This window comes from Globicephala melas, chromosome 10, assembly GCF_963455315.2.
Source record: "Globicephala melas chromosome 10, mGloMel1.2, whole genome shotgun sequence".
NCBI classification, from domain to species: Eukaryota; Metazoa; Chordata; class Mammalia; order Artiodactyla; family Delphinidae; genus Globicephala; species Globicephala melas.
In genome coordinates, this window is record NC_083323.1 from 100,671,135 (window position 1) to 100,684,540 (window position 13,406).

General features: G+C 39.1%; 1 protein-coding gene across 28 annotated transcripts in view; it reads left to right on the plus strand.

Moving 5' to 3' along the window:
* The window catches only part of ERC1 (ELKS/RAB6-interacting/CAST family member 1), a 394,021-nt gene that overhangs the window by 323,845 nt on the left and 56,770 nt on the right, over positions 1–13,406 (plus strand). For 22 of the 28 annotated variants that reach the window (XR_009565564.1, XM_030834798.2, XM_030834806.2 and 19 more), the window contains one exon: positions 10,984–11,082. Coding sequence is in view for 27 of the 28 variants with exons in the window: in XM_030834798.2 (XP_030690658.1) it covers positions 10,984–11,082 (99 nt within the window). In the remaining variant the exon portion in view is untranslated. Of the gene's footprint in view, positions 1–10,983; positions 11,083–12,543; positions 12,610–13,406 lie in introns of all 28 variants that reach the window. The other 6 variants (XM_060306583.1, XM_060306586.1, XM_060306584.1 and 3 more) reach the window with 1 other exon arrangement.

Genomic DNA, 13,406 nt, shown 5'->3' on the forward strand with positions numbered 1-13,406 from the left:
TGGCTTCCTCTGACACCTGCCCGGGGGGAGGAGAGGCTGTGGGGTACAGGCCCCAGCTCACCATTTGGCTTTGCTGCCATGGGCGGCAGTTTTTCCTGTGACCTTTTGAGTAGAGTGATTATAGTCTAAAATGTTTTTATCTTGCTAGGCTGCCCCTTTCCCCTCTAGGCCTCCTGGGCTAGAGAGCTCAGGCTTTTGTTGTCTGTGACTGTTGGTGCTTCCAGGTCGCTGGTTTCCAGCTCCAGGTCTGATATATGAGGCAAGAAGAAAATCCAGGGAACTTACCACCTGTGACATTCTTTGGGTCCCAGTGTCCTTAACCAGTCTGTCTTCCCTCCACCTTTTTATGTTGGTGTGGCTGTAGTTTTACATTTGTATGTATAGCTTACAGTTACTTTTTAGTTTTACTTTTGTACTTATCAGAGGTATGGGGAAAAGTATGTCTGCTCCATCTTCTAGAAGCAGCAAGTTAAAGCTAACCTTTATTTCTGAAGGAAGACTTAGGCAAAACTACCTTTTCTCTTTAGTAAGACAATAGTTATGTTCTAGGTTTAGATATCTAAGTGACCCCAGTAGAGTTTGAACTTTAGTGCCAGTATTCAGATAACCCAGTTTTTTTGAAATCACAATCTTCATCACTACCCGCCAGCCCCAGTCACTTATTGATGTGTTTTAGAAAATGATACCTCTAGTAGCAGACAAGTTTTGCTGTCTGGTTTCACTAATTTATTCAGCCACTGATGCCTTTTAAATGATCCTTAATGGGTATTCATTCCTTATTAGAACCTATCTATGCCTGATGCTTCTTGTTTATTTCTAGAAATCAGAGTTTTTCAAATACTTGAGTTTATTGAAATGATCAGTGAAGTATTTCCACAACCGTAAATATATGAGATCGTTTAAGATACTTTTTTTTTTTTTTTTTTTTTGCTGTACACGGGCCTCTCACCGCTGTGGCCTCTCCCGTTGCGGAGCACAGGCTCCAGACGCGCAGGCTCAGAGGCCATGGCTCACGGGCCCAGCCGCTCCGCGGCATGTGGGATCTTCCCAGACCGGGGCACGAACCCACGTCCCCTGCACTGGCAGGCGGACTCCCAACCACCAGGGAAGCCCTAAGATACTTTTTTAAATTTAATCTTTTTTTTTGTTTTGTTTTAGAAAGGTCTGATTCTAATAAATGTCAGGGGTTTTTTTCCTTTACACAAAAGACTGAAAGCCATTTAGCTCAATTTCACAAAAAAAGAAGTAACTTTGGAAACTAGAGAAGACACCTAGAACGCATTGGTCGTTTTTTGCTGATTTTACCAGCATAACCACATATGAAGGTTTGTGAAAGCACATACGTACAGAGAAATCCTTTTATAATGAAGTCTCACAGAACAGGTGGTATTGCAGAGTCTGGCCTTCTGTCAGTTGCTCTCTGTATGGATGGTTTCCAGTAAGAACCCAAATGGCTCTCACATCCCTGGGTTTGTTTAAAGATACTTCAGTGTACGTGCTCATGAGTGTACAATTTATAGTTAACTTTATTTTGAGTCAATTCCATTCATTCCTTTTCCACACATGGACCATGATTTTGTAAAAGGAAAGCATAAAATTCCCTCAAAACTTCTTACTTTAAGAATTTTGATCCTTCTTATCTAAAAGGCATCTTTTTTCTGTGTGTGTGTGCTTAAAAGTGCTTCAAATTCTTGAAGATTACCCCATTGCCTGCTCAGCTATTCCTCAAACAGGGGGAAACGTTTTTACTTTTTTTTATATAAAAAGCATCAAATAAATTAAAGTTAATTTCTGTGTATTTACTAAGGAAAGGGTGTCCTGTTTGAAGCAAGAGTACTAAACTTTCCTGCTTTGCAGCACTAAATTGTTGGGTTGGGACGCATTGTAATAGATACCTATCGTTTGTGCTGCCACCCTTGAGAAAATGATTTTTTTTAATTTGTGTTTAACACAGTCTAAGATTTTTTTAAAATGGGGGGGTCGGTCTTTTCTGTTACATGTGAAGGAATTTAGTGTCACTTCTCTTTTTCGTGGCCTCTGTATCTGTAACATTTTAACTGTATACTTAGCCACCCAGATCGCGTAATCCATAAACAAAGCTGCGGTAAATGCTCTCGGATACTGACCTTTGTTCACTGGTTTCTAGAATAACAGAAAACATCTACCTACATTTTGTTCTTTTCTTAGATATGATGGTGAGTCTCACTGGATCCAGCTAATATTCCCCCTAAACATTCTGGTTATTTTGCAGAATGTAGTGCTTCTGTTGCTTTGAGAACAGATACAACTGGAAGAAATGATCCTTATAACATTAAAACTGGGTTTACTGCAAGTAAAAAAGTAAACCTCAAGGGTTACTTTAGGTTTATTGCAAGGATGAGAAGTATGTGCTAGAAAGTTGAGGCAGTGATCAGGAATAAAGTTTCAATCGCACTTTGTTTTAAACAGTCTCATTTCAGACACTGGTTTGGGTCAGTATAAACAAGATGGCCTACGGGTATTTCATTCCTGTAACTTTATGGATCTGGCTCTGATTTTTCACCCCAGTATACTGCAGATACACACCACGGGCCTGCCAGAAACAGGACAGCTCTCAAAATTTAGAAATAGAATAGAAATTCTTATAAAGTATTTTAAGTATTTTTTAGTTTTAAAACACTGAATATGTCTTTATTCTCATGTTAATATTTGTTGAAAGAGAGAAAGAATAAGCTTCCGTCCTTCAGGGTTCAAAGTTACAGTCTGCATGGCATATAAGAAAGTGTTAGACATACATAATAATCAGGACTAAGCATTAAGATTAATAAATACTTTCTGGAGGCGGAGAAGGAAGGAATATGTGCGTCTCTGAGTTAGGGAAGCAAGGAATCCCACACAAGCCTTTCTAAGGACTAAGGAGTGATTATAATAGATGGAAAAACGTAGGCTCCTTTAAAAGAAAAATCAGAAAGTTTGCTGGTGTTTGTTTTCTTTGCTTTCTACCAAGAGGGGAAAAAACAGTAGAGTTTTGCTAGGAAATACAGAATATGTAGAAAGAACAGATATCCTATGAGCTTGATGCCATAAATGGTGATGTATTCAAGTATATCCTTTTAGATAAGAGAAGATTACATGAAACCTTAAGGAAAAAAAATCCACTGAGTAACAAAATAAATACCTGAATATCTATAGTCAGAAGTTCTCCTTTTCACACATAAATCAATTTGTATATGAGGAAATCAAAAGAACCTTATACGTGCTTATAAATCAGAGTGCCTGGGTGCTGGGGTCCTTTCTGAACCTATTCTAAGTAACAGCAGTTGTTTTTATTTGAGATAAAACTCTGCTAGTTAGTTAAAATGTCTATTTTCTTTTCTTTTGGCTGAGATAACTCATTGTGGTAATGCTGGATTTTTCATAGTTATGAGCAATTGTGTTTGGTAAGTGTATCTATTTTTAATTAATACAAATGGAAAAGAGCATTATTTAATAAAGGTAATTTCATAGAAAAAGCTTTCAAAATATGAAGCTCATTGCTGGAACAATAATAAAATATAATCCTAAATGTAACAACCATGGAAAAATAGATTCTTGAATTTGACAAACGTATGTTAAGGAATATATATATATGTATACATATATGTGTGTATATATGTGTGTGTATATGTGTGTGTATATATATGTATGTGTGTATATATGTGTGTGTATATGTGTGTGTATATATGTATGTGTGTTTGTATATGCGTGTGTGTATATATGTGTGTGTGTATGTGTATGTGTGTATATATGTATTGTGTGTATGTGTGTGTATATATATGTATGTATGTATGTGTATATGTGTGTGTATATGTATGTGTGTATATATATGTATGTGTGTATATATGTGTGTGTATATGTATATATGTATGTGTGTGTATGTGTGTGTATATGTGTGTGTGTGTGTGTGTATGTGTGTGTGTGTGTATATGTATGTGTGTGTATATATATATGTATGTATACTGGCAAGTTTACTAGTTACTAGGTTGCTACACGGGTGAGTGAGTCTTTGTCCCAGCCCTCACAGACTCACAAACCATGGGAAGAAAAGACATGTAGACAGATTATTAGACTCTGACAGAGGTTCCAGATGACACTGAAATCCTTTTGTTCCAAACCTGAAGATACTGGATAAGCGTTAATCCCCTCTCAGAATTTGTGATGCATGATTGAGCTCAATTGACAGAAAAAATCTGCAGGTGTCAGAAGCAAAGAGGGGTGTGAACTGAAGCAGCAGCAGCCCTGGGCATTATGACCAGTCTGACCAGTTAGGGCTGGGGCTGGGTTTTAGTGCCCGCACAGGGAAAGAAGGCGAGACTTTAGGATGACATGAACTGGGGACCTGGAACTGAACTTCTGCCGCGAGATGGGACAGTCAGATGAGTGCCATTCAAGGGAAAGGAAATAAGACTAATTGAGTCAAACCTTTACCACCGGTAGATGAGAAAAGCTTTTCTCTGCCGTGACCTTGGGAAGGAACCCCAGGTCCCTTATAAGATGTCAGAATTCTGAAGCCTGTATCTCCAGCAGATTTAGAGTATAAATTGATACTGCCACTGGGCGTGGGAAGCTCCTACCTGAAATATTAGAATAAAAATGTATGCCCCATTAGAGCCTAGCAGAAGCAATTACAGTATCACTGCTGGGATCCTTCAACAGCCCAGACATCACAATATTCCCATGGAAAAAAACAGGTGACCCTTAGGGTGAGCTCACAGTCAGTCCACAACGAGGAGGATGTAACAGAGGAGATTACTTCTCTGAAGACTTAAGATCCTAGACGGGCAATATTTTCTTGAAGTTTTTAAAATAACTAAAGAGAGGAAGTATAAGGATCAGAAGGAAGAACAGTGGATACAGACAGGATAGTGTCATAGTTGAGAGTGTGGGGTCTGAAAATTAAGACAGGTGTCAGACTTCAGAAGAGAAATTGCAGCTTACATCACCAAGAGCTAATATCCCAAAAAAGAGCATTCCTAAAAATGGAGAAGAAGATAACAACTTAATGGGGGGTGGGGGGAATAGTCAAAACGGAAGATCATGGGGAAGAAATGTAGATAGTCTCTAAACATGAATCCATGCCCGACCGCACTCATATTAAGGTAAAGTCAAACTGAGGTGCTGTTTGGCCAAAATCAAGGAAGGGTTTAACAGCATATTCAGTTGACAGGGCTGCGCGTGTCACACACTCGTAAAACTCTACTGGTGGGAGCGCAAAATGCACACCTCCTGTGGAGGGAACTTGGCAACGTGTAATAACATTACTTACCTGTGTTTTCACTTTTTGACCCAGAAGTGAAGCTTCTAGGAAGCTGTCCCAAAGACACATTTTCAAAATTACAAAATAACACATATACAAGGTAATTCCGTGTGTGCTACTGTAGTGTTTGCTACGATATTTGTAGTAGCAGTAGGTTAGAAATAACTCAGATACCCAACAGTGGGATACTGGTTGAATCAATTATAATACATCCAATGGAGTAGAGTACTGTGCAGCTGTAGAAGGGAATGGGAAACATCTCTATTGTTATGAAGTGACTACTTGAATATGTTGTTAAATGAAAAAGCAAGATGCAGAATAGTGTATTTAATATTCTACTTCTTATGTGAGAAAAGTGGGTAAATTCATAAATGTTTGTGAGAGTGTATGCTTGCTTACAGTTACATAAAGAACAATTTAAAGGTAAATTTAAAATTTACACCCAAAATTTCCTATGAAAAGAGGAAGGGAATAGGATAGAGAAGGCAGGATTGAAAGCAAGTCTTCTCTGAAAGTACCTCGTTATACCTCGTTATATAGTTTTGACTCTAGAATCATATGGATGTTTTACATAATCAAAAATAAAATTACATCAGAAAGAGGGGAAAGCAATTCCTGAATTTTGTAAACAAACTGAAACAAATGAATCTAGTTGTTTATTAAATTGTTGCATAGTCACATGCAGCAGAGAATTAGTTCAACTAACCTTATATATTACAGATTTTTCTCTGTACATTCTCAATAAGATATACTCCAATGAGAAGAAAATACAATGCAGAGAAATTTTAAAGTTCATTCTGAAGGCATATTGATAGTGATTACGTTGGTATTGGTATTTTCAAAGAATTAAATTGATGGATAAAGCAAATAAAAAGTAATTTATGTCATTATTGTTAGGAACCAAGGTTTTTCAGCATAAGAGGAAAAAAGATATATAAAGTATAAAATCAAAGAAGTTAAGTAAGAACTTATTCTTTAAGATGCAGACCTAGAATCTTAAATCTAAATTGAAAATATCACTGTTAATTTATAATTTTCTCCCTCTTAATAAGAAAGAAAGTTTTTCCTACCTCTCAGCTGAAACAACCAGAAAGCAGTAATCCAGCAGCACTGAGCACCCAGCACCCGCTCCTGTCCCACTGAATGAATGAGCTCTTTGGTAAACCAGCTGATTCCAGATCTGGGGCAAGAAATGTACAAGACGAGCTTAGCGCATGTTTGCCGGAACGCAAGAGTAATGTCATGTCAGAAGGACACAGAAAGTCTTCTACCGTACACAGAATGCACAGGATGGTTATTCCTTCCACATTTTGGTCCTAATCAGGACCAAAATTAAACTATCTAACTGATTTCTTTAAAAAGCAAAACAAAGTCAGTAGGAAGCACACTTTTCTATTAGACCTTGCACTCCAGCTGAGAAAATAAATAGGATGTGAAGGTAGTCTGACCTGACTGCTGTCGGGCTAAATTCAGCACAGTTGTCTCCTCTAATCTAGTTGCCATCCCCTGCCTACCACACTGCTTCACGGGAGTCCCCCCAAAGCTGTCCAACCAGTGGAAAAGGAGCTTTCCCAGCTAGAAGGATAATCTTCAGTCAAGTGTGTATAAAATGAACAACTCAAGAATAATTAATGGGGCTCCCCTGGTGGCGCAGTGGTTGAGAGTCCGCCTGCCGATGCAGGGGACACGGGTTCGTGCCCCGGTCCGGGAAGATCCCACATGCCGTGGAGCGGCTGGGCCCGTGAGCCATGGCCGCTGAGCCTGCGCATCCGGAGCCTGTGCTCCACAACGGGAGAGGCCACAACGGTGAGAGGCCCACGTTCCGCAAAAAAAAAAAAAAAAAAAACCAAAAAAACTAAAAAATAGAATAATTAATGACTACTTATACTTTTTCATGAAATGAAGTTTAAAATAAAGCTCATAGGTAATTTGTTGAAATTTTGCTAAGTTTATAACCAACAGAGTCCAACCCACCTGAAAACGGTGAAGATCATGCTTTTCTCATTTTGTATATCAAATACCAAAATAGCAAATTAAAGTTTAATTAAAATTCACTATAGTAAAATGATTTCTAAAGTTTAACAAATGTAGGCAGAAATAATTTTAATGCTTTCTTTTTTTTTTTTTTTTTTTTTTTTTTTTGCGGTACGCGGGCCTCTCACTGCTGTGGCCACTCCCGTTGCGGAGCACAGGCTCCGGATGCGCAGGCTCAGCGGCCATGGCTCACGGGCCCAGCCGCTCCGCGGCATGTGGGATCTTCCCGGACCGGGGCACGAACCCGTGTCCCCTGCATCGGCAGGCGGACTCTCAACCACTGCGCCACCAGGGAAGCCCTTAATGCTTTCTTAAAGATAATTATAATTGGAAATAATGCTAGTTAGGTTAAGACTTATTTATGATATGTTTTCTAAAATATCTCAGAATATTTCTAAGTAGTAGTTTTTCTAAAACTCATTTAGGTAGGTTAATAGCGTTATCAGAAACCAGAAAGGAAAGATTAGTGAACAACCAGGTAACTCTGATCAGAATTCCAACCTTTTAATACCTGGGTTTGAATAACCAACATGTACTGTTTCTTAGCCTAACTATTTTTCTGTGAAACATATAGTTTCTGTACCACCTTTTTTGAGCATTGACATCTTAGTCCTAAAAGAAAAGATTAACAGAATAAACGATGAACCTTTCCTCTGGGAGGGTATGTATACCTATATACACAGATATGCGTTTACAGCTTAAAAAGTTTATCTCAGCAAGTTTCCTCCTGTCCTTTTTTTTTTTCTCCTTCCTTCCTTCAAACAACTTTATTCTTCATGTCGTGGGACCATGGGAGTTCGGCTCTCTGCACATGCACGTGGCATGGTTCAAGAGCGAAAATATTTGGATATAAAGTACCTTCCATGCTTGCTGGTCTTAGTCTTAAGAAGAGCGTAGAACAAGAGATTCTTGAGCAGAGTGTCGTTTATATGGTCTGTATAATATCTACTGCGCTGCGAGCTGTCCGATACTTAGTGCTCAACTTCTGACTGTGCAGGAAACAGACTTCACACCAAATTAATGAATATTTGACCTGGGAACACTAGTTAACTTTGATAAACCTCATGTCTTTCAGAAATGGAGACCCTCTTAGGGCTATTTCTTCATTCGCTTACATGGATCAAATAAGTAACCTGTGGTCTTATCTGTCTCCTGTGATCAGTTCTTGTGTGAGGCCTTCATTCTCATTCCTGAGGAATACTTGAGATACATCCTGCCTTGAAAGTGGATTTGCATGTGCTTTATTAGTTCTTCTCTAAGATTTTAAACTCACACTCGGTATCAGGCGTTAAGACTGCGTGTCATGCTCTAAGATAATAACTATCCACGTGTACTTTTGCTGCAGGGTCCTGTTAAAGTCCCCGGGGAAGTGTTTCTTACCCACGTGAAAGTGAGTGAGGTGCAGCATGTTGTCACTTTCCGGTGCGCCCCTTTGCCCTTTGCTCTCTCCCTCATGCTTCCCCAGAGCTGCCTTGCAGACGACTCTCCATTTGTCATAAGTACGGCTCGACATAAGAAAGAGTGCCCTACATATTTTCAAGGTCCCTGTAAGTCATCTCAGAAAAGAGAAATTTGATATCACAGACAATTTCTTGATAAGTATTTCTTCTGCTGTCATTATATCCTGGAGGGAGGAACTGGCTTAGAAATGTTCATATATTACTAGGTGAAAATGTAAAGAGCCCAAATGCCCGGCAATGTGGGACTTGTTAAACATCTCTTCAACTGAATACCATGCAGCCAGTTAGGGTTAGGTTTTAGAGTGATACGTAATGCCATGAAAAGAAATGTTCGTAACGATGGTGACAGCTGAAATTTATTGGGTGTCGATTGTATGCCACGCACCTTTCTAAGAGCTTGTATTAACTCGTTTAATCCTAACAACAGTCTTATGGGGAGAAGGTATTGCTATTCTCATTTTAAAGGTGAGGAAACTGAGGCTCCGAGTAGCTTGCCCCAGCTGAGCTAGCTGGTAAGAGGCAGAACTAGAATTCGGGCCCAGGCACTTTGGCCCTACTCTTGCTCAGGCATCATTATGTGAAAAAATACCGAAGAAAAATCTCTAAACTTTTTTATGGATCTAGACAAAATGTTTTAAATTCATCTAGAAAAGAAAATGTGTCAATCAGATTTTGACAAAGCAGAATTGGTAGAGAAGGACAACATGTCCTACCAGATATCAAAATATACCATAAGATATAGCAATTTAAAAAATACCATATCATAGCAGAAATAGAGAATAAATCGGAAAAGCATGCTACTTTTTATGTTCATAGGGAAGAGGCTGAACAGGTGCACCTAAACATTAACAATGATTATCACTGGTGAGAGGGATTTACAGGTAGTTTTTCTTTTTTTGTGTTTTAGATTATCTACAGTGAACATTTTTGAATCATATAATGTTAACAAATGTATATTTAATGCTTTTAAAACTTCAGGTTTTAACAATATTGCTGTTTGATTTTATGCATAGTGTTTGTACCGTGCATTTTCTGAATTGCTTGCTTTGCAAAGGGAATCCTCTAAAATGTTTTATGCATATATATATATATTACATTCACCTGGGTTTTAAATTAACCAAGCACACAGAATTACCAATCCAGTCCTCCATTTTGGTGAACATGGAGAAGAGGCAGTGGGATAATAATCCTCTTCTGGTCTAGGGTTGAAAAGAAGGATTTCAGAATCTTCAGTTCATTTCCAAAACCTGAATTGTTTATTGGTGGTGTAAAGAAAAGCTGTTGAATTTTAATATATAGCTTCTGTCTGATCACCTTGCTGAACTTTATTGTAAATTGTAATCATTTTTCAATTGATTCTCTTGGATTTTCTAGGTATATAATGATTTCATTTACAGATAATGATAACTTTTCCCCCAATATTTATGGTCTGTATGTTATATAACATCGCCCCCCCAAATGGAATAGTTGTTAAAAAAGGTGAGTAATTTTATGGTAACCTGGAAAGATGGGTCCTATATATTGATATCATGAAGTGAAAAAATAGAGTTAGCAGAGTTCTATCCTATATGTAGTATAATCCAACCCTTATTTTAAAAAATAAAAACAAGCACTGCAATAAAGTGCTTAATTTAGGGAGGTTACTCCTCCCTCCAGAATTCCTGTGGAAATTTAGGTGCTTGTCTTAGCCTGCTCGGGCTGCCATAACAAAGTACCATAGACTGAGTGACTTAAACAACAGAAATTTATTTTCTCACCATTCCGGAGGCTGGGAAGTCCCAGATCAAGGTGCCAGCTGCCTTGGTTCCTGGAAGAGCCCTCTTCCTGGCTCACGGAGGCCTCCTCCTCACCGTGTCCCCACGCGGCAGGGGGACTCATCTCCCGCTTCCTCTTCTTACAGGACCGCAGTCCCATCAGATTAGGGCCCCACCTTATGACCTCGCTGAACCCTAATTTATCTCCTAAAGGCTGTCTGCAGACACAGTCGGCTTGGGGGTCAGGGCCTCAACATGAATTTTGAGGGGACCCAGTTCAGTCCATAATAGTGTCTAAACTTTCTTCCCCCAATATCCTCAGAAATCCTATGTTTAACTTATTTTATTTCGGACAGCATTCGTTTTATCCTTTCTTAGGACGTTCTTAAGGCACTTGTTACTTTGCAGTGTGTCACAGAAATTTTACCTAAATTTAACCTTATGCATCATTTCCTCTTAGACACAAAATCGGATGAAGCTCATGGCCGACAATTATGAGGACGACCACTTCAGATCCTCCCACTCCAGTCAAACCAATCATAAACCCTCCCCAGACCAGGTAAGACTGCTTCTGATTGTCTTGTGAAAACCAGTATGCTTTTATTTTGATATATTTTGTACTAGCACATTACAGATTCTGGGGTACAAGTTAGAAAAATAAAAATAATCAGTTTCTGAAAACTTTTTTTTTTTTTTTTAACACAGAGTCAGTTTCTGTAGAGGAAGGTGGTACATGATTCTGATATTTTAAGAGGAGATACTCAGCAGATTTGAGGACACTAAAGAATCCTTGAGATGAGAAAAAAATTTAATCTTCTCAGAGATACTCACTAATTTGTAACTGTCCTGCTTTTCTTATTTAAGAAACTGTCCTGCCTCAGTAGAAAAACAAAACTCTCCTTGTAAGCTCAGTGAGGCACACACAGTGCAATGTAACGGTAATAACTATTGAATATTAACTGCAAATTTTAAGATCTCTGCTCATCACCTAGTAGACGTGAAGATTGAAACTTAGTTTCTTCGCTCCCATTTCCTTGGTGGATCCCTCCATCTATGTCATTCTTAAATTGTTGCCTTCAATTTCTCATCAATGCAAAAGAGGCAGTGATGAGTCAGCCTGAAGGGGAACCATATTCAATGCCAGTTTTTTTGGAAGAAGGAAACTCTCCCAAGATCTTGAATATGATGGATGGGGGAGAGTAGTGAACAGATTACCTCATATCCCATTGCCAAAAGTCAGATTTCAACATCTCCATCACACTCAATCTTAAAATATACGGCTGAGGGAGAAAAATAATAGTTAAGTAATTACATCCATATGACTGAAGAGTCAAAGAAAACTCCCCCACTGAGCGTCTCCTCCAAACGATAGCATAACTTTGTCTTAGGAGAAGAAAAAGAAATATTGCAGGTGAAAGCAGCAATAATATCGAAAATGCAATTTTGTTCTAAGTTCAGAAGGTATAGTCATGGTTTGATGACATTTCCTAGCCAGTTGCGGCAGGCCTTATATTTTAGAGGGAAAGCAGTACAATCTTTGATGCAGGCAGAATGGAGAGCCGTCTGCCTGATGTCAGCAGTCTGTCCCTCTGCCAGACATCACTTTGCTTGTTCTGCCTGCTTCTTGATACCTGGCATTAAGTTTATGCCAGTGTGTGTAAGACGAGTACTAGATCCTTTCCTTGAAACAGGTTTCGCTCATACATACAAGGAATTGGATACCTCACAGTAGTGGGAGGCAAACAGGAATGGGGAAAGGTTGAGGAAAAGGCAAAAAATAAAGAAAAGCCTCTCACTTGATAATGTTGCCCAGATCCAGCAGTGGATAGAGAGAGCGTCTCGGAGAGGTCGGAAGGCTGGAAGTACAGTGACAAACTAATTACGAGTCAGAGCCTCATGTAAAAAGGGTCAGGAGGTTAGAGACTGTTTGCTGCTGCTACAGTGTGCTTGTGTCTCTGTTTTGAATACTAACCAGCTCTTTTCGTTCCCACGCTGCTCTGGGGTCTCTGCCGTCCCGTAGGACGAGGAGGAGGGCATATGGGCATAGCCGTCCACGTGCTCCTAGGGCAGCCATTTGTTCAGCACGGTGAGAAAGGCTCTCCTTAACTACAGACATGCGTGCTGTTTGTTTGCCGTCACTTTTTTTCACACGATCATCTCACGCTTGTTTCTCTTTAACTCACTAAATCCTTGGTTGCTCTCTGCCTTCTCATTTCACCTGATTCCCGTGTGTATTGCTATGCTTCTGACATAGTGGGCTTTGGGGTTTTGGCTTTTTTTTCTTGTTGTGTGTTAATAGTCACTTTTATAGTTTCTTTTATGCATTTTTGGGAGAACTTCCAGGGCATGTAACTATTGATAAATTTCTCGTGTCGTTATTTTATTTATAAACTACTCTGTCTAGCATGATATTACAGTGTCCTGGTAAGGTTTATAGTGACTTACATCAAACTGGAAATAGAAAATTGATCAGATACTCTGCCAGTAGGTTTGGGATATACTTTTTATGATAAGTTAAAGTATATAGTCTTAAAAAAAAAAAAAAAAACCTGTACTGTGGACTAAAACCTTTAGTTTCTGTCTATAGAAGAATGCTCTGCATTCTCAGGGTCAGTAATTCTTCCAGAGTGCCTACCCTGGACAACCCCTAGAGCTTGGATATTACCCCCAAACTGTCCTTATAAATAAAGAGAAATAAAGAAGCAAAAGAAGGCTTTTTGAAAAGTCGGTCTACAGAGTTCTTTTTCCCTCTTTTATGGACTGCTGCCGTGTTAAACGGTTGCCAGGACACTGTCTAGATTCTCCCTTCCAGGCCAATTGGCTAGAAAATATAGTCCAGCTGTGTCAGTATCTCTCTTTGATCCCATGCCCTGGAGGTTTGAC